We start from the raw sequence: 21,233 nt of genomic DNA on the forward strand, positions 1-21,233 counted from the left end.
CGGCGGCGCGAGCGCAGGCCGGGCACCGGGTCGCTCGCGGCCGAGTCGCGGAGGCGCTGCCGCTGCGGTCGCCGCATCTCCGAGGTAAGTGGCCGCGGGGCGCGGTCTCGGGGCGCGAGGCGCCTGCTTCTCCGGCCACCTGCACCCGCGCGCCGGCCGCGTCCCTTCCCCGAGGCCCCGCGCCCCCCAGCTGCCGGCGCCCGGCTCGGCGCTCGGACCCCCGCGGCGGCGGGGCGCGGGCTGGAGCGGCCGGCGATGCAGAGGACGGGTTTGAGATCGGCCCTCGCTGGGGCGCCCCGGCCTTTCTGCCCGTCGTGGCGCGGAGGACAGAGCGCGCCCCTCGCAGCCCCTTCCCCCTCCGCGCCCATCTGCATAAACCCCGTTCACACGCCCAGGCCCGGGATGGCGGCTGCCAACGAGACGGCAGGAGTTTAGGGCTTGGAGGCTTTGAAATGGAGCCGCTGTCACGCTGCACGAATTTCAGGGCCACAGAAAGGGCCGTTTGCGTCCGCGGCCCAGAATGAGCGCGATCCTCTGGCGAGAACACCGCCCCTCTGTGTCGGGCATTGCTGGGCCCTATCGGAGCGGGCGAGTGTGTCAGGCCGACACTCTGCGACCCAGAATCCGCCAGAGGGGTGTTAGGTTTGCTTATCGCTTGTGGGCGCGTAACCGTCAGTCCAGATAAAGAGGTTGGCGGCCAGTGTGTGTGCGTTCCACACGCCCCTGGGGACCAGAGCCCCGCCCTTGGAGGAGGATCCGGAGAAACCCTTTATCTGCGGCTTCAGTTATGTAAATGAAGCCTGGAAATGGGGTGGGAAGAAGGGCCCCGCGCCTGCCGTGCGGATGGGCGTTTCGTGTTCTCTGAAGACGAGACACCTCTGCGGGTGAGCGGCTGTGCCGTCGCCCATGGGTGCGTTTATTGGCTGATTGGTCTGACATTTGCGAATGATGGAAGGCCTAGCTTCCCAGGCCCCCAGCACGCATCCTAGGGCTCCCCAGGGCTGGTCTCTCAGGGAGGGCTGCTGGCAGGGCCTCCCCAGAGCCTGGGCGGTGGTCAGTGAACCCTGACCTGAACTCCAAATGCCCTGGGACCACATCCGGGGATGGAGCGATGGGGTGGGGAGGGCGAGCTTGGAGCAGGCAGGAAGCGGGGTGGGCGGCCACTGGAGGGGCGCCTTGAGGGGGCCTTCCCCTGGACTCCTGATCCCGGCTCTGGTACCGGCCCCTGTTCCAGCCCGGCGGTTGGAATCTCAGGGCTCAGGGATAGCGAGGGGGCAAGGCGGTGCTGGTGAATTTCCTGGGAGTATCTGCCAAGCGCGACACACACGAGCGTGCGTGTTTTCTTGGGGAAGGGGCCCGTGGCCTTCATGACTTTCAGAAGGACCTCAGGAAGGTGCCATCATTTAAGTACTACATTAAGAAATTCTTCTTTCTGGAATGATGATGTGAGAGAGGTCAGAGGAAGCCGTGTGGGGCCATGTTCCTGTCGCCTCTACGTTGTTTGCCTAATCTTTGCGAGTCCTTTGAAGTAGCAATAAATAAACTTTTCACTACATACAAGGTTATAGATGCTCACTGTGGGAAATGGGCAAATCACAGGAGAATTTCGTGAAGAAAATTAAAATGGCTCATCACGGATTGAGGCTTAAGAGAGAGCCATGAGCAGCCAAAGGGCCCTCCGGGGCCGCTTCCACGTGGCTCGCTTCCCCGGTGGGTAGAGGAGCCGTTCCCTGCAGAAGAGGCTGAGAATTAAACGCTTCCTCGGGGAGAGGCTTGCTGACTTAGCGCCAGGGCTATTTATAGCTGGTGATGTTGCTGGTGAGGCTGGAGGAGCACGTACAAGAGATGCCATCCGGGGATGTGGGGGCCACGCGGCACCGGGCATCAGGTCCTCCTCGGGCCCCGCCTGGCGCCACCCTGGAGCCCCGGCAGACCCGGGGTGCGGGGCATTGTGAGGAGCCCACCCGAGCTCACAAGCCAAAGGCCAGGCAGGCCTCGGGCGCGGGCAGGAAGAGCGACCCACCTCCATCCCTGGCCGCCCCACTGACAGGTGTCCCCAGGGCAGGAAGGAGTGGAGCCCTGGTGGGGCCTGCGGGGCCCTGGCGTGCCCGCTCACCACCCAGCCCCTCCTGGGAGAGCAGCTTCCTCTCTGGCTGTGGAGGTGGCTGTGGGGTCACAGTCCATGGATCCCCAGAGCTGGCACCCCCAAACCCCAGCATCCTCGACGGAACCTCGGTGTCCCAGCTCAGCAGCGCCTCTGTGGAGGGCACATCCTCTGCGGCATTCACGTGGCTGCTCCTGGGGTGCGTCACCAGGGGGGTGCATCACGGGGGTGTCACCAGGGGTGGGTCACTGGGGGATGGGGTCACCAGGGGGGTGGGTCACTGGGGGGGGTCACTGGGAGGATGTGTTGCTGGGGGGTGTTGCGTCCTCAGGGGGTGTGTTGCTGGGGGGGGTTGCTGCGGGGGGGGGATTGCGTCCTCAGGGGGTGTGTTGCTGCCGGGGGGAGGTTGTGTTGCCAGGGGGTTGGGTCACGGGGGGTCACCAGGAGGGTGTGTTGCTGAGGGGGGGTTGCGTCCTCAGGGGGTGTGTCGCTGGTGGTGGTGGGGTTGTGTTGCCGGGGGGTTGGGTCACTGGGGGGGTCACCAGGAGGGTGTGTTGCCGGGGGGGGGGGCGCGCGTCGCCAGGGGGTGCAGGGTCTGTGATCTGCAGCCTCCAGGAGGGCGTGTGGGGGAGGGCGGGGCTGGGAGAGGACCACGGCAGGGTCAGGAGTGTGCTGTGGCCCTGGCAGGGAAGCAAGACTCCTTGCAGGCTGCGGAGTTGCCCTTTGACTGTACCAGGACGTGCGGTGACATGCAGAGAAGCTCAACCACAATGTAATGTGTGAGTGTCCAAAGGAAGAACCTTCTTGGCTGAGAACACGCAAGCTGACTCCCACGGGCTGTGAGGATGACGGTGCTCCGACTTTGGCACCGAACGCTCGTGTCTTCTGCGACGTGGGGGTGGGGAGCTCATTTTCCCACTCGCACCGCTCTCCCTCTTCTTGCTAGATTTGTGGAGAGGGAGGACTGTCCTTTCTCCAAGTCTAGGAGCTAAGAACACCCGGGGCCCTTCCCCTGCTGCACGGCGTCCCTGAGTGTGCCCCTCCTGTCCCGTGTGTGCGTGCCCAGCACAGTCCCCCTGCTCTGGGCCGAGTTTCCCAGGGTCTCACCCTGTTGCACCCGTGTGTTAGGGCCCAGGTGCCCAGACGCAGGTGAATCCTGGGAGGGCCGCCCTGGCGGGAACGTCACGAAGCTGTACGTCTCACACGCCCTCTGCCTCCGGCCACCGCGGCCACAGCTCGGAGCCTGAGCAGCCTCCGGCAGCGGGTCCAGGGCTCACTCCGCTCCGCAGCCCTGGGCCCACGCCTCCCGGGGTACCCTTCTGTCTCCTGCAGGGGCCAGGCTCTGCCTCCTGCTGGCTTTCCAGCCTGAACCTGTCTGCCCCCCACCCCTCGTCTAGTCTGACCTCGGCTCGGGGCACGTGCTCTCGCACCGTCAGCACGCGTCCGTTCTGTGAGCACGCCACCACCGTCCGCTGCTCTGCTGTGCCCCACGGGCCCTGAGTTGCTTCTGATTTCTGGTTCCTGTGAGTGCGGCCACCAGGAGCCCTCCTGCTCTGCTCCTTGGGGGACAGGCGAGAGTCTGCAGGGCCCCGGGTGCCGCCTCCCAGTCGCAGCCCCATTGCCAGCAGCCCGGGGCAGGCCATGGCTGCCTGCAGGGCGTGGGGCGGAGCCTGCGCTTCAGGCCACAGTGACGGGCCCAGCGTCTCCACCAAGCCTGGCACCCGAGCCCCCCCCCGGCGCCTTGCGGATTCCTCCGAGCTTCCTGGTTGATCCCCAGGGCTCTCTCTAGATTCTGGAGACCAGCAGCGTAGGTTGCACGTGGGAGACACCTTGTCCACCCCACAGCCGCCTTTTCACTCCTTAACTGACACTTTTGGAGGAGCAGAAGTCCCACGTTTTAATCTGGGTCCATTTCAGAGTCTTCTGCTTTGGGGACAGTGGTCTTGTGTGCCGTATACAGTCTTTCCCACGCAAGGACATCAGATGTTCTTAAGCATCACCCACCTGGGGCTTAATGGCCTTGCCTCCTGCTGCAGTCGGCACCTGAATTAATTCTCATTTCTCGCCGTGTGTCCAGTCGGTAAGCCTGTCTCCTTTCTTGGAGAACATTTTCTTCCCTCTTTTCCTGCAGGACCACCTTGCCGTCCACACTGTCTCTGCCTTGCGGGTGAGTGGGGAGCTTTCTTCTGCCCCGTGGGTTATTCTCTGTCCTAGACCAGGACCACACACCACTTCATTTCCAGAACTTCCCATCAAGTCTCAAAACCGCTGGGCGAATCCCCCACCTGCTCTTCCTCCAAGCTGGCTGCTTAATCCTCGATCTTTTGCCATTTCGTTTGCTTTGCCTCCAGCTTGTCTCCCAACCCAGAACAAAACACAGGTGTGGGCACTTTTGGTTGGATTAGACTAAAGCTGGGTGACTTCGGGGGCGACGGGCATCTCTGTGCGCTCAGCCTCAGTCTGTGTTCGTGACGTTGCTGTTCTCTCAGTGACGAGTCGACGGTCTTGCACAACTTTTGTTAAATTGATCCCTAGGAAATTGATTTCCTCACATTATTTTAAATGATGTATTTCTAAACACTGTGATTGTGTGGTTTTGCTGCTTCGTGGAAATAAAATAGACTTTTGTATGTTTACCATGTAGGCAGAAATCTTGATAAACTCAACGCTGATTCTGAAAACTTTCCCAGGATCCCTTTGGACTTTGTGTGTACACAGTCATAGAAACTGGGAGCAGTGGCTGTTTCACTTCTTCCTCCGCGTTTATGCCACTCTGTCTTTGTCTCACCACACTGAGCAGAGGTGAACAGAAGCGGCGACAGCAGACAGGTGTCCTCGCCTTACTCCAGCTGGAAGAGAAACTTGTTCAGTATCCACATAGTTTTGTAGTTTTTTGTAGGTACCCATTATCAAGGGTTTCCCTGGTGGCTCAGATGATAAAGAATCCACCTGCAATGCGGGAGACCTGGGTTCGATCCCTGGGTCGGGAAGATCCCCTGGAGAAGGGAATGGTGACCCACTCCAGTATTCTGGCCTGGAGAAGCCCATGGACAGAGGAGCCCAGTGGACCACAGTCCATGGGGCGGTAAAGAGTAGCACACGGCTGAGCAAGTAACACACCGTCCATTGTGAAGCTAAGAAATGTGCTTCCTTTTCTGATTTGCTAAGAATTTTTATGATGAATAAATGCTAAATTCCATCAAATTATTTTCATGTGTGTACACCAGGTGTCAGTCACTCTCTGCAGCCCCAGGAGCCCGCCAGGCTCCTCTGTCCATGGGTGGGATTCTCCAGGCAAAAGTACTGGAGTGGGCTGCCATTCCCGTCTCTGGGGGATCTTCCCGACCTGGGATCAAACCTGGGTCTCCCGCGCTGCAGGCCAATTCTTTATCATCTGGGCCAGCAGGAAAGCCCGTGTATACTGTACACACACACGCACGCCTTATACATGTGCATACATGCGTGCGTTTGTATACAAGTGCATACACACGGGTGCCTGTATACATGTGCACACACACATTTGCATACATGTGTACACGTGCACGTGCCTGTATACATGTGCGTACATGCGTGCGTTTGTATACAAGTGCATACACGCGCATCTGTATACATGCGCACACACGCATTTGCATACATATGTGTACACACGAACGTGCCTGTGTACATGTGTGTACATGTGTGCGTCTGTATACATGTGTGTGCACACACGTTTACACCACATCTAGGTGTTTTCTTTCGGGGATTTCTGGTCTAGGAGTTCTTTAATCTGCCCTGCTGTGAAACTGATCCACTGAGTTCTGAATTTTAGTTGTTAGCTTTTTAGGGCTAGACTCTATGTGTTCTCTTTTCAAAGCCGCTTCCTGCATTCTCCCAGCCTCTGTTCTCTTCTGGAATTCCTCACCTTGCCCTTCCTCTTTGCACACGGCATGTACCACCCATTTCTTCTGCACACGGCACACGCTGTTACTTTGAATCAGTGTCCAGCTGAGTCCAGTACAGAGAGTGGAGCCTCTCGTTGTTTCTGTCCCCGCTTGTCTCTGCAGGCTCTTGGCACTTCCCGTTAAGCTTGGCTGTTTCTTTGCCATGTGTGGACACGGCGATCTAAAGATGTCAGAGAATTGTCTCTGTCTCCAGTGGGAGTCTCTTCCTCTGGAGTGGGTGTGTCCAGCGGTGTTTGGGGCACCAGCGATCCAGGGCCCCCAAGTCCACGTTGTGAGTTGAGAGGAGCCCACTTTGCGGCCCTTGCTGGCTGCCCGTCCACTCCCGGGCGTCCCTCCATCTGGCAGGCCTCGCCTCGCCCCCAGCCCTGAGGGTGGGGCCAGCTGCTACGGGGCCCCCCTCCCCCGGGGTGAGCCGGGGGCTTCCTGCTCCCTGGGGATGGTGGCCCGGCCTCCACTCCACTGCCGGGGGCCACCTCTCCCCTCTGCAGGGCTTTGAGGCCTGCGGGCCACACTGTCCTCCACCTGCCAGCCGGTCAGGTGTGGGCAGCCGCCTGCCCCGCAGCCCTGGGCCTGCCCCTGGCCTGTGCGTGGCCTCCCACTGTCTGCAGCCCCACCGGGCCCACCCTTGGTGCCGCAGTATCCCGGGGGCTTGGTGGTCCCGGGCAGGAGAGGCCTGGCTCTGGGACCGGCTGTGCAGGCCCATGGTGACTGCCGGGCACTGCCGTCGGGGAGAGGCCAGGCCACCCACCGCAGCCACGTTTCTAGAACGACAGGCTTCCTGCCGAGGCCTTCCCCTCTCCCACCGTGCACAGCAGCAGGGGGCCAGAGCCCAGGATGGGCCCGCTGCTGGCTCTGGCCACCGGGTCTGTGTGCCCGCCTGGCACTTCACCACTTGGGCCTCCGCGAGCACTTTTCTCTGGGGCAGGGACCCCCTCCCCAGCCCCCCGGCCTCCCTGGTGTGTGAGGGTCCAGGGCTGCTGTAACAAAGGCCCGCAGGACATTTATCCCCGAGTTCTGCGCTCTGTCCTGCACCCTGGGATAAAAAGGCCGCAACAGCAGAAACGTGTCCTCCTTCCGCTCTGGGCCAGAGCCCTGTCCGAGGTAAAGCTGTGGCAGGACTGAGCTCCCTCGGGAGGCCCCAGGGGGCCCTTCCTGCTGCTTCCATCCCCCAGGGGTGCCAGGGGCCCCTGGGCTCGGGGCCGCGGCGCTCCCGTCTCTGCCTCCACCTTCACCTGGCCTCTGCTCTGTATCTGTCTCTTCCCTCCCGTCCCTCACAAGGATGCCTGTCTCTGGACTTAGGGCCACCCTGGTCCAGAGGTCCTTAGCTTGATGACGTCTGCAGGGACCCTTCTTCCAAACAAGGTTCACCCACCTTGTGAGGGTGTGAGCACACCTGACTTACCGTGGCACCAGGTGGGCTGCAAGTTCTGTGTTCTCGGGCTTTGTAAGAAGCAGGCTGACGGCAGAGGCCGGCTCTGGGGCCTGGACACTGGGGCCCGGGTGTGGCTCCTGGGAGGCCAAGGGGTCCCCAGGAGGGAAACCCCCAGCCTCGCAGGGACCCAGTGACCCCTGTCCACATGAGGTCTGCTGAGGGCAGGGCTGGTAACCGTGTCCTGGCCTCTTCCTCCCCCGCCCCAGCCCAGTGGCAGCAGCCCTCAGGTTCGGGGGTGGGGCAGCTGCAGGAGCGTGGCCCTGGTCCTCGGTGGACGCCTCCCTCGGAAAGACTGCCCACCCACCCCTTTCTTCTCATCCTGGAAACGTCACCTCTGACTCTGGGGCCCGGACCAGTGTGGCCGTGACCAGGCTGCTCCGAGGGACACCTCACCCCGTTCGGGAGGTCCCCACCTCTGGGGGCCTTTCGGGGTCCCTGGCCTGAAGTGCATGATGCAGGCCCGGAGCGTCTCCCTCGCCAGGCAGTGTGGCCACACGCCCCTCCCTGCCAGGGCCTCTGCAGAGCCTGTGACGGGCAGGCTGGGGCGGGGGGCTGCATCCACGCTGAGACTCCAGGCACCATCAGCTCCGAGGGGCAGGTGCCCGCCCGGGAGGCTCCGCTGACTGGGACGGGTGGTCATTCACGTCGAGTGCTGGGCAGCTGTGGGGAGTGGTGGCCGTATTGTGATTCGAATATGAACAACTGCCAAATGGCTGCGTTGGGCTCAAATGAACTCTGGGATAAAGGGCCAAGGCTTCAGGCCGCGGGCAGCCAGCGGGTCTGCAGGCCCGCCTCTGCTGCTCCCGGGGCTGTTTGCTCGGCGACTGTGCCCTTGCTGGGGGCTGATCCCACCCTGGGAGCTGAGCTCTGGTGGGTGGGGGGCCGCAGAGTGGTGGCGTCTGCTCCCTTGGCTTGGTCTTTTGAATATACTGTCCACCTCCTCCCCCCACCCGCAAGCTCTTCTGCAGGGGTCCAGCGCTCACACCTGGCGGGGGTCCGGGGGGTGGGCGGGGGTCCTCTCTGGCCTAGCTGACCCGGCGCCCAGCCTCCTCTGCGTGGCTGCAGAGTGAGCGTGCTCGGGGCTCCAGTGAGGGCAGCGGGCGTCAAACCCCCAGCCTCCCTGCTCCGCCACATCTGCCCTGGGACTAGGCCCTTGGGGGCCGAGCCGGCCAGGGTGCTGAGGTGCCCCGGGAGGTGCCCGCTCACTCTGCACTGCCTCTGCTCCGTCCGCCCGCTGCACAGGGCCTCTGGGTTCCCTCTGTGTGTCCAGCGGTATCTGGCGTGGGGCCTTCTGTGGCTTGGCCTCCATGGGGCCGAGGTCAGGTGCCCTCAGCAGACGGTCAGCCTGGCGGGCGGGCGGCAGTCTGTCGAGGTCCAAGCTCGGCCCGCTTGTCAGAGGCTCAGGGACCTGCCATTTCCACAGCCCATGCAGTTCTTACACAGAAGCTGGTCAGCAGGACCCTGAGCCTGGGGGTCATGCCGGTTGGCCCGGCCGTGGCCCAGGGACTCGGGCTCCTGGCCTGGGGGGAGGGTGCTGCCCGTGATCTGGATTGTGGGGGCTGCCAGCCACCAGCCACCCTGAGGAGCCCACAGGAGCTCCAGGGCCTGGGGCTCCTCCCAGCCTGGCTCCCACTCCCGAGCGTCTTCCTGGGATGGGGCCCCCAGGGTGTGGTCACTCAGCAGGGCAGGTGCCCCCGAGCTCTTCAAGTGGGGGTTGCGATGCTGGTCCAACAGCCCAGCCCGGTGACCAGGCAGAGCCTGAGGGGGGTCCTGCGCCGTGGCTCCAGCTCCCCCGTGTTGCCAGCCCGGCTCGCTGGGTATGAGGTGGGAGAATCACAAAGCTTGGAGTTGGGGCGTCCTGAAGCCTGAAGGCCCCTCGCCTGCTCGGGGCTGGTCGGCCCTGGGTTTTGCAGAGCAGGACCTCACACAGCCCCTGGGGAGGTGCTGGGAGCTTGGAGGGTAGGGAGTGGGGGGCGGAGGGTCCCCTGTGCAGGTCTGAGCTCCAGACGTGTGCATCCTGCCCCTCTGCACACCAGCCTAGACCCCTCTCCAGCGACGCTTGTCCCCTCCTCCCAGGGAGGCTGGGTCATCTGGGCACACCTGGCACCCGCAGGAGACGGGGCAGGCGCGGGAGGCAGCGCGTCTGGTCTACACCGAGACTTCAGGCCCAGAGCACGCTGAGGAGTGGGAGGGGCCTGGGGCTGAAGGCAGCCGGATTCCCAGGGCAGGATGCGCCATCGATCAGGAAGTGCCTGCAGGCTGGGGTGTAGACTGTGGGCAGGATGAGGGGCTGAAAACTGAGGGAGCCAGGGAGTGGAGGTGTATTCACACCTGCAGAAGAAAGAATCCACACTCCATCTTCACTCTCAGCACACATCTGCCTTCTGCTCCAGCAAGGAGAACCAGGAGAGGCAGAGTTGATGCTGCCTTTAAAACACCACCTGGTCCAGCTCACGGACACACCTGGCCCCGGTCACAGGCACACCTGGTCCCGCTCACGGGCACACCTGGTCCCGCTCACAGGTACCTGGTCCTGTTGCAGGCACATCGTCATCATGGATTCTCAGCCCTCCTGGCTGGGACACTGTGCTGAAGTCACGCAGAGGCGGTGACTGTGGTGTGTAAGCGTCCGTCTTGTGTGACCTTTTCTATAGGGGCTGCTTCAGGCGCCCGTCTTAAGGGCATTGCCAGGCAGAGTTCTGGACATACAGCCCCTCCTCATTTCCCTCCCCCGAGGCCTCGGGGGTCTGCGGGCCGCAGCAGGGCCAGCCAGGCCACCTCACGCGGCTGCCTCCAGGTCCCCTGCCCACCCACCTGTCCTCCCAGCCCCGGCCCTGGCCCACATGAGGACCAGCTGCCGAGAAGCCTCCCTGCAAACAGGGACAGAGCCTGCCAGGCATCCTGCCTGCAGGCACTCACCGGCTCTGCAGCCCTGTCGGCGCCGACACGGGCTGTGTGATGCGCTCTCCCACCCAGCCCGGCTTCTCCCAGAGCACCTTGGAGTCACTGAGTCCCCTTGGAGAGCTTCCCACCCGCACACAGGGTCTGACTCCTATTTTTTTCGTTCAGTTTTGGCTGCACTGGGTCTTTATGGCCGTGCACTGGCTCACTGTGTTAGCTTGTCTTCTCTCCTATGGCTTCCAGGCTCCAGGCACCCTGGCTCAGAACCTGTGATGCTCGGGCTTAGCTGCTCCGCGGTGGGCGGGACCTTCCTGGACCAGGGACCGAACCTGGGTCCCCTGCACGGGCAGGCGGATCCTTAACCACTGGATATCCAGGGAAGTCCTGACTCCTGTTCTTTTTGCTAAAGTAATTTTCAGATTATTAGATACTGTGTGTTCACGGTGAACACAGAGCCCTGGACGGAGAGCTTGGCTCTGGGGCTCACAGCCGTGTCCACCCGGCCCCGAGCCCTGAGCCCCGGCCCCCCGCACCAGCCACGGGGCCTCCGGCGCATCTCGAGCTGTGCCGACCTTTCTTTTGCGGAACTCATAGGTCCTGAGTTCAGCCGGGTCTGTCGGGGACTCCTGCCTGGCCGGGCGCTGCTTCCTGTGCTTAGACCTGAGGGTTTTCTGTGGGTCCGGCTGTGAGTGAGCTAGCTGTCCACGGCTCTGGCCGCCCAGCCGGACTCATGCTTGGGCTGTGTCCTGCCTTCTCTCCGCTCGCTGACCTGCTGGTTCTTCTGAGGCCACTGCTCCTCCGGGGGCTGGGCTCTTGGGTCCCGCCCCAGCCACTGGCCGTGCCTCTGGGGATGTCGATGCTCAGCTCCAGGCCCCCCAAAGCTGCTGGAGGTGGATGTGTCCCAGCCCCATGGGAACCCGGGCCCAGCCTTGGGGATTCACTGGGCTCTGGACCCTGTCAGCCGCGCCTCCAACACAGAGCCTCCACCCTGGGCCTGGGCGCAGCTGTGCTCAGCCCTTGGGGTCCCCCAGACGCCTGCCCTCACCTGGGGCCCCCTCTCCCCCCAGCACTCCGCTTGGCCACCCGGTGAGGGGCACCCCAGTCAGCAGGCTGGGCCCTGACGTGGGGGCAGTTGTGTGACTGCTCTGGATCCTCTGGGGGACTGTGTCACCCCACCGGTGCCCAGAGGGGTGTCGCTCGGGGAGCCCCCAGAGCAGGAGCCGGGGGGAGAGGGAGGGGATCGCTGGGGTGGTCCTGCACCCCCTGGGCTGCTGGCCGCGTGCTCCCCGTGTGACTGGGGCTGGGACCTTGGGGACAGGTGGACAGGGAGCCAGGGCCGGAGGGGCTGGGCTGTGTCTGCAGCAGACGCAGGACACTCGGTGTCCCCCACGGTTGCAAAGTGGCTTCCGGGCAGGGCTGCTGTCCGTGGGTGGCAGGGGGTCTCACACAGCTGCCCACAAAGCAGGTGACCTCTCATCTCTTCCTCCCAGCAACATGGCTGACAGCAAGCCCAAGCCCTCCAAGCCCGCCAACAAGACGCCCCCCAAGTCCCCGGGGGACCCCGCCAAGGACAAGGCAGCCAAGAGGCTGTCGCTCGAGTCGGAAGGGGCCGGCGAGGCGGCGGCCGCGGCGGGCGTGGAGCTCAGCGCCCTGGAGGAGGCCTTCCGGAGGTTCGCGGTGCACGGGGACGCCCGGGCGTCAGGCCGGGAGATGCACGGCAAGAACTGGTCCAAGCTGTGCCGGGACTGCCAGGTGATCGACGGCCGGAGCGTGACCGTCACTGACGTGGACATCGTCTTCAGCAAGATCAAGTGCGTGCCGGCTCCGCCCGGGGCCGTCGAGGGTGGGGCTGGGTCCCTGCGGGTGGGGCCAGAGCCACACCTGTGGGGCAGCCGGGTGGGGCCAGGGGCTCTAGTCCGGCCCGAGGGTCTCGGGTGGCTGAGTCCTGCCTGCGGGGGCCGTCTCGGGGGAGGGCTGGGTCCCTCGAGCGGGGCCAGGGGCTCTGGTTGGGGGAGGGTCTCCCGAGGTTGAGTGCTGCCTGCGGGGGCTGGCGGGGGTGGCAGCCGGAAGCAGGCGCCCGTGGTGCGGCTCCTCAGCTCTGGGGGTGTTTACCTGTGGGGAAGGGCAGGGGTAATGAACAGTGGCCGCTGCATGCGTGTCCACGTGTGTCCACACGTGTGAGCACCTCCAGGCGTCAGCGCGCCCCTCCCCCTCTCGTGGCTGCCACACCCGGGACCACACCCGAGAAAAGCACCCGCCGCGTCACACACGTGTGCACGTGTACGCACACGTAGAGCTCAGGGCTCCACTCCCTGGTCAGGGCTCACCCAGAGGACGAACGCTTTGGACAGGCCCCAAGGCTCCGTGTGCAGGACGTGTGGGCAGTGGGGGGACACAGGCCCTCCTGCCCCAGGAAGGGTGGCCCCTTCTGGCCCCAGCCCCACTCCAGAGGGCAGAACGCCAGCTGCTCGAACACGCGGGCCACCCCAGCCCCCCGGCTGCCCGGACCCCAGCATCACTGCCTCAGCTCGCGGGGTGCTGGCCGTCTGGGGGCATGGGCCCAGCGAGGGTTGGGATCAAGACACAGTTAAGAGCAGCCTGTGGCTCCTTCCCGCTGCCCTCCTGAACCTAGACTCCCCATGGGGTCCCTGTGACCTGTCCTGGGGGCGGACCCCCAGACCTCCTGGGTATGGAGTGAGGGACCCACCCTCACGCTCTTGTCCTTGGGGAGACGTAGGCGGTGCTCCGGGAAGGGTCCTGCAGGACAGGCCGGGCTCCTGGGTGCCCAGGTCTGTGGAGCGTGGTGCGGTGTGGACGTGTGCATGCTGGTTGAGGGTCCCCAGGTGGCCGCCCCAGCAGAGGTGGCCCAGCTCGTGGGAGCTGTGGTCGCGGACACAGAGCCGCAGGGGCTGACAGCGGCGGCTGTTTCTGTTTGGGGCAGTTGCCATGGCTCAGTGGCCCTGCTGCCTGCCGGTATCTGCAGCCTCTGTTTGGGCCTGTCGCCATGGCAGCGCTTGTTTGTTTTGATGTTACTATGTGTTAAGTTTTAAACAAACTTCTTGCCCTCTTCCCTAGGCCTTGATTGAAAACTATTGTTTCTGAGACGGGCTCCCCACCCCCATCCCTGCTCCGCCACCCCAGGGCCAAAGGAGTGAGCGCAGGACGCCATTCCCACGAGCACACTGGGTGTCCGACACCTCCGTCAGGGGCCCATGGGTGGCGGGGGTCCCTGTGTGCGTGCCCAGGTGGGACAGGTGTGGGTGGGGGGGCTTCCCCTCCTGGCCCCCACTCACAGCTTTCTGGCCCGTGGTCACATTCCCTGGGATTCCGGAGCCCCGTCTGGGCTGACTGGGACGACGCGGGCTGGGCGGGGACTGTCTGAAGCATGGAGCGTGCGTATCCACGGGGCCTGAGGAGCAGGTGGGGTGGGCTGAGCTCCTGGGACGCGGTGTCACAGGCCCGTCAGGGGGCCGCCCCTGCGTCCAGGATGGTAGGGACGCCGCCCCTAGGTCCTGCTTCCAGCTGTGGTATTGCGGTCTCACAGGGTCCGGGGGTCCTTCTCCCGGCCCCCTGAGGCCGTGCAGGCATCCAGCAGCGCCTGGCCTGGCTTGCCGCGGCCCTCCTGGTGCATCTGCAGAGCCTGGGCCTGGGGTGGGGGCCAGCCGGCATCCCAGAGCTGCGTGTGAGCAGCATTGCCCTTGGGCCCCAGGCCCAGGCCGGGGGTGAGGCCAGGAGGTGGCCCGCAGAGGGGAGCCAGGCAGAAAGCAGGGACTGGTGTCTGGCGCTACTTATGTGGCAGCTCGTATGTCCACTGCGGTCCAGTCCCCCCAGGCCTCCCCTGGCCCAGGGCTGCTGGGGGTCAGGTCCCACCTCCTTTTCTCTGAACAGGTCGCCGTGTCCGGCTCCTGCAGGTTAGGGGCGCCTGGAGTCGGCTTCCTCCAGGCCCCGCAGGCGGCAGGTTATCTGTGGTCTGGGGCAGGTTGGGGGGACCCTTGCGTCGTCCTGGGATGTGTCGGCCAAAGTCCAGGGCCCTTCGTGACGCTGGCCCGGGAGGCACAGACCTCTGTCCTCGGAGGGCTGGCTGGCCCCCCGCCAGGATCCCTGGCCGCCCGGCGTCCCCGGGTGACCTGCCCTGGGCCTGCAGGCCCGGGAGCGCAGCGCCCAGGGAGCTCAGCTTGGGGGCCACGTGTGTGCCCGGTGACCCCGTTACCGCCAGGCCAGCGTCCCCACAGGACAACAGCCTCTGACCCGGGTGCCAGGCGGGAGAAGGGGGGTCTGCAGTGGGGACCCTCTCATCTCTGCTCTGCAGAACAGGCGCCCTGTGTCTGCACAGCTGTGTCAAGGCGCCTCCGGGGAAGAGCTGGCATTGTCACTGGAGAGCTCCCCAGGGACTGCTCTCAGCAGCGGGCCACGGGCCCCCGGGGAAGCTCCCTGCTGGTCCTGACCAGGCCCCGAACTCTGTGGGGCAGTCACGGTGCGGACGCCTGCCCCGCCCGGCGCGGCAGGCAGGTCAGCCCCGGGCCCCGTGTCCACGTGATCTGAATGTGGCCTCTGACGGAGGCCTGGGCGGTCGTGCCCAACCCTGGCCAAGTGATTCACGCTGGTGGCGCCTGGCGCCGTGGTTCGGGGAGGGCTGTGTGCCCCCCGGCTGGACACTGGGCTGCCGGTCAGGCCTGGAGCCCATGAATAGAGACAGGCTCGCCTTTGATGGCCCGGGACAAACAAGCGGGACCCCGTGGCCATGAAGGGTCACCCCCCAGCTGGGACAGCGGGTTCCCTGCCCACAGTGGGGCCGGGCCCGTGGCCTCAGAGTGGCCGTGCAGGGCGGTGGGGCTTCCAGGGGCGGGCGCAACCCACGGCGTGGACGTCCAGTCTCAGGAGGCCTCCTTCCGCTGTCACCCTGACCTCGGTGTAGTCGGTCAGCGTGTCCTGTGTCCTCAGGCTCACGCATCAAGTGTGAGTCCCCTTCTGTGCCGGGGACGTCCTGAGGCGTGTCTGTCCATCGTCACCGAGCTGCTTGAGTTCTGGTGACTGAACAGGTCTGTGAACAGGAGGGTGGGCAAGTGGGCCAGGAGGGGTCGCGGGGCTGTGCGGGCCGCCGGCCTTCCAGGGGCCCCGCCGCACCCCGCTGCGCGCTCATCCGGCCTTCAGGGCAGCTGTGCTGGTGGGTGTGTGCCACGCCACGCCCGGCAGCATGGAACGTCCTTCTTGGGCTGGTTTGCATCTGGTAGACCTTGGACAGTGTCTGGTTCGCACATTTTGCCCAGCTTTTTGCCTTGGGTTTTCTCCCGCTTGCTGAGGTGTGAGAGTTATTTGCGTTCAGATACGAACATTTCAGCCAACTGTCTCCAGTCCGCGGCTTGCCTTTTGCCTCTCTTAACAGTATCTTTTTGAAGAGCATGGTTTTAAAAGTCTTGGTTAAGTCCAGTTCATTTTTTGTTCCTGGATTGTTTTTGGGGGGTTGCTTCTAAGAAGATCTCTGCCTAAGCCAGGGTCACAAAGATTTCCACCTGTATGCTCTCTCACAAGGTGGCCGGTTCAGGTGCTGGGACAAGCGCAGGGCTGTGGTCCAGTGAGACTATAGGCGGTGTGGGGCCAGCCCAGGCCTACTCCTCCGCACACGGCCCACCAGTCGCTGTGGCTCTGTTTGCTGAAAAGACAGTATGCGACCACTCACTGCCTCTGTGACCTTGTTGAAATCCCGTGCTCCCCATCTCTGACGCCGTCCTGCGGCCACTGTGGCCAGCGCCAACGTGGGCGTGGCACCTTCCACCCAGGGAGGACCCCGGGCACTGCAGCCACGCTGCCCCTGGAGTCCGGGCTCGTGCAGGAGGCCTCTCTCCTCATCCCAGGCACGTCCCCACCTTCTCTTGCTGTAAAACACTGAAACCCTCACTGAACGGATTAGCCGGGGGAGATCTCCAGGGCGTGGAACTGTTTACCAGCTAAGATTCTCAGAGACGGAGAGCCAGTTCAGAGGCATCTTGAAGTTGGGAGGATGACCTACCAGGTCCGGGCAGCCAGGGGCTGCGTCTTCGTGGAGAGCTGCTCCCAGGCCCCTGGTCAGGCTGGGACATGGGGAGGCGGCCCCCAGTCCTATCCTCTGGGGATGGTGCTCCCTTGGAGCCTGGGAGCCCCCGGCGGGACTGAGACACCCTCCACACTGCGGGGGGCGACGTGCTCCCCACCCTCTCTCTCTGCGGGTCCGTCTCCCACGGAGGCCGCACGCCCGCCTGCTTTAGAACCAGACGAGGCTGTGTTTTGATGTCCAGTCTTTCATAAACGATGTGCTTTCTTTAAGCTTCTCTGCAAGACAATTCATATTTGCTGCCGTCGCCAATGGCAACCAGCTGCTGGGCGCAAACACTGCAGCTGAGGTGGGGGAGGGGCAGGCTCGCTCCGGGCTCTGCAGGGGAGGCGGGGGTCCCCGGTGTCACGGGGCCCCCGGGCGCCCCCTGAGACTCCACTCCCTGCAGGGGCAAGTCCTGCAGGACCATCACGTTCGAGCAGTTCAAGGAGGCGCTGGAGGAGCTCGCCAAGAAGAGATTCAAAGACAAGAGCGCAGAGGAGGCTGTCAGGGAGGTGCACAAGCTCATCGAGGGCAAGGCCCCCATCATCTCGGGGGTGACGGTGAGCACCCCGGGCAGGTGGGCGGGACAGGTGTGGGTCCCCGCGCGGGCGGCCCCTGTCTGTGGTCTGGGCCCCAGGCTGACCTCCCCCACACCCCTGCTCTCTTGCAGAAAGCCATCTCCTCACCCACTGTGTCACGGCTCACGGACACCAGCAAGTTCACGGGCTCCCACAAGGAGCGCTTCGATCCGTCAGGCAGGGGCAAGGGCCGGGCGGGCCGCGTGGACCTCGTGGATGAGTCGGGCTACGTGCCGGGCTACAAGCACGCGGGCACCTACGACCAGAAGGTGCAGGGGGGCAAGTAGCCGGCGGGCCTCCCGTCGTCCGGGCCCTCGCCACCTCCACTTCATTACATTCCTGCACTCACCGGCAGAACTCGGACCTGGGGCTGGGTGGCTGCGGAGCCACCGCCTCCCTCCCGCCCAGCCCTCGCGCCCCCTGGACCCCAGCTTTGGCCCCTGAACTCACCTTTCCTAACACACCTGCTTCGTCCCTGCCAGGAATTAGACAGCTGGCCCTTTCCAAAGTCTCCCAGAACAAGACCACACCGGCCACTGGCTTGCAGCAAAGGGGTGTCCAAAGGAGCTGGTGGGACAGACCCTGTCGGGTCAGGTCTGTGCTGACGAGGGCGCCGACCTGCAGCCCCGATGACGTGGGGGAGCACAGTCAGGGCCCCATGGGGCCCAGAGGGCACCGTGCAGGCAGGGGAGGCGGGCACACGCGCGTATACACATGTGCACACACGCCGCACACGTGCACACATGTACACACATGCTGCACGTGTGCGCACACGCTGCACACACGCGCACACATATACAAGCTGCACGGGTGCACACACGTACACATGCTGCATGCGTGCGCACGTACACGCTGCACGTGTGCACACACGTACCCACACGCTGCGCACACAGGCCACACACACACGCACGTGCGCACACAGGCTGCACGTGCGCACACAGGCTGCACACACACACACACACGCTGCACACGTGCACACACACACACGCGTGCCCATGGACCAAGGCTGTGCTAAGGGTGGGCGCTGAGCTGAGGGCTGCTGTGCAAAGGAAGGAGCCTCCTCCGTCGACCAAACTGACTTGAAGTGTGAAGTTATAGGATTCTGAAACTAAGGGCAATTCATTTCATTTCACTTTTCTGAGAAGAAATAAGAAATGGTTAATAGAGTTTGCTCTCAGAACAGCTCAGGGAAGACTCAGAATAGCCCGTCTCTGGGCCTCTCTTTCACAACCCCTGTGCCTCGAGTCCTGGGCCAGGAAGACTCCTGGGCTCAAGGCTGCGGGTGGCCCGGCTGCCCCCTCCGTCCCCCTCCAGCCGGCCCCCTCGTCCACTGCTGCCCAGGAGAGCAGAAATCGCAGGGCGAGCCCAGCCTGAGGAGGGCCTGGGCGGGCAGCATCTGTGTTCAGGGTCTCCGAGAGGCCAGAGGCGGGGCCTCCGGTCGCACTGCCTCCTTGGCAACGTGCCCTTTGGCGTGAGCACGGCCGCGGCCTGGCACGTGACCCGCTAGGCCCCAGGGCCCTGGGGTCAGTCTTGGGAAAGCCCATGGCGGCCCCTGGGGAGTGCCTCCTGGAGCCCACTGCTCTGCCACTGTCCGTCCTGGGTCCAGGGCAGTGGGCTGCCTGGGGCACCCCTCCCTGGACACACGGCCGGCCCACAGCAAGCACACGTGGCTGCGAGAAGGCCAGCACTGCCACACACGCTGGTCCCTGCTGGACCTGGAGGCCCTGCCCACTGCAGAGGGGCTCAGGTCAGCACTGGACACGCCGGATCGGCAGTGGCTTCCGCGGGCAGCTTCGTCCTAAGCCCCTGAGACCCCGCTGCAGAAACACCTGGGAAGTGAGGGATGGAACTCAGGCGTCCGGAAGCACTTGGAGGACATGATCACTGCCATCTGGGAAGTCTCCAACTCGGGGAAGCAAGGCCACCCGGCCAGGCTCTCACTCCACTGCCAGGAAGCCGAAGGCTGGGGGGCAGGCGGGCAGGACACCGGCCCCTGCCCTGGGCTGTTCTCCCAGAGGCAGCTGTCAGGTAGGGAAACACGTGTCCCATAGCCCCCAGGCCTGGCCTCAGGGCAGCACCCCCGCTGCGGGAGACCGGCTCCCCACGGCCACGGTGGCCCCGCCCCAGGCCAGGGAAGGTCAGTGCACCGTGGCCACCCAGGCCCAGCCCCAGCCCCACGCTCTTGGGCTCCTGAGGCGTCTAGAGGCATCCGGGTGGGTCTCGAGTGTCCCTGGCCTGGCTGAGGTTTCCTTCCCTAAGTGCAGCTCTGGAAATGCACCTCCAGCTCAGGGCAGGGCGAGCGGAGGTCCCGGGCCTGCCAGCCCTGTAACTCAGCATGGACACGGATCGCACACTCAGCACAGACGCTGCAGACAGGCAGGTGTGCGTCTTGCTGCATGTTCTCTGCAACACCCACTCGCTTTTACTAACCGCGGTCAACTAGAAATTACATGTCTGTCTGTGCCAAGGAAACTACAACAAGCCGCTGGGACGCGGGGACGTGGTCGGGGCACTCCTTGTGGAGGCGCCCAGCCAGGACCACAGCGCGCACCTGAGCACCGCCGCCCCCGTATTTATTTCTATTTAACGCTGTAGGAGAAGCAACCAGGCAACAGTCAGGTCGCCAAAACTGAAGCTGAAACCACGTATGTTTAAAATATTACAGGAAGAGGTCTATATTTGTACTGGAGTATTTTTACACCTTGAGTATCCTCAGTCTTAAGGTTCGAGCAGGTGGAAACCGGTCGGGAAGAGGCAGGTGGGGGCTTGGGCCGTCCACACTCCAGGGGCCGCCAGCTCAGGGCAGGCCGAGGCGGCCCCTCGTGGCCTGGGGGTGGAGGCTTTGTGGGAAGCCCAGCACCCTGCGGTCAGGAGGCCTCTGCGGCCATGTGGGAGGAGGGAGGTGAGGCAGGCCCCACGGCCCACGAGGCCCGCGGTCACCGGGAAGGCCGCCGGTGTGGACCCCCCCCCCCCAGGACCCAGTGGGCGCTGGTGCCACTGTCAGCTGTCCCCACGGCACAGGCTGACGACAGCCATACTGTGAAGTGGCGAGACCGTCCTCAGAGCTCTGCCCCCTGGCAGCCTCCCTCCACAGACTGACTACTGAACGTTCTGGGGCCCCTCGCCTCAGCGGTGTGGCCTCGCCCGGGGAGGGAGGGGCTGCCCCGCACTCGGGGGTGCTTTTGGCTAACGCTCTTGTCCCCAGACCAAGCCAGGCAACGAGGAAACGCACATGACTCAGACTTGAAAGGGGTCATAGGCTACTGGTTTGTACCAAGTCTTTTCAGGAAAGGGAAATAAATGTACATAGAGATGCGGTCTATTTTTGCACTGTTTTCTTACTGTGAGGGAGTGATGAGAGCGCCACCTGGTCAGTGTGCTGGGGCAAGCAGCGGGTAGCGGCATGGAACCCGGACTCAGAGCTGCGCTCCAGGGGTCTCTGGGGGGCTCGGAGCCACTCTGCAGGAGCTCCGGGGGCGTCTGGGGGGGCTCGGAGCTGCTCTCCAGGAGCTCCGGGGCCGTCGGGGGCAGGCATGGTGTTCCCCCGGAGCTGCTGTCCGAGGCCTGCTCGCAAACCTGTGGTGAAAGCTCGCTGTCTGTCTGCATACCTCCTCGTGTGCTCCCTGTTGCTAACATTGTGTCCGGTTGGTAAAGTGGCAAATAAAGGTGTTGGATCATGGCCTGTGGTCTTACAGCTGCGCCGTGTGTGCGGGAGTCACATGGGGCCACAGCGGCACGGACCGCCCCACAGTGCTCACAGTGGGGAGTGGGGTCTGGACACAAATGACAGCACAAACGCCCGGAGCAGCCCCGGACGCGGCTGATGGCGCCCTCAGGAGTGACATAAAGTAAGGGAGGTTTTGGGTCGTCACGGGCGGGGGTGGGGTGGTGGGCGTGGCGCGCCACAGGGAGTCACATGGTCAGAGTTCGTGCGTGGTGTCAGCCGTGCTGATCAAACAAGCGAGCACGCTGTGATGCCCCCCACACTGGAACAGGGCACACAGCGCCCACACTTGCAGAGGTGAAGATGTGAGCGATAGAAAACCATCCAAACACAGCAACACTGGAGAAGAAAAATCACGAGAACAAGCAGCGCAGGGCGAGACGGCCGACCCAAACCAAAGCCTGTCGGTCACATCAGCTGGTTACAGAAACACACCAGAGCGGGCTGCAGCACCGCCCGGCTCGGGAGGGCGCAGGAGGGAGT

At 64.0% G+C, this 21,233-nt stretch overlaps 1 protein-coding gene across 1 annotated transcript; it reads left to right on the forward strand.

The window, feature by feature from the left end:
* Positions 1–520: 520 nt before the first annotated feature.
* On the forward strand, positions 521–20,485 carry TPPP (tubulin polymerization promoting protein). Its single transcript, XM_052659147.1, has 4 exons — positions 521–588; positions 11,869–12,189; positions 16,855–17,008; positions 17,119–20,485. Exons 1-4 carry the CDS (start codon positions 521–523, stop codon positions 17,311–17,313), a joined length of 738 nt encoding a protein of 245 aa, XP_052515107.1. The 3' UTR covers positions 17,314–20,485.
* Positions 20,486–21,233: the final 748 nt, after the last annotated feature.

This window comes from Budorcas taxicolor, chromosome 20, assembly GCF_023091745.1.
Source record: "Budorcas taxicolor isolate Tak-1 chromosome 20, Takin1.1, whole genome shotgun sequence".
NCBI classification, from domain to species: Eukaryota; Metazoa; Chordata; class Mammalia; order Artiodactyla; family Bovidae; genus Budorcas; species Budorcas taxicolor.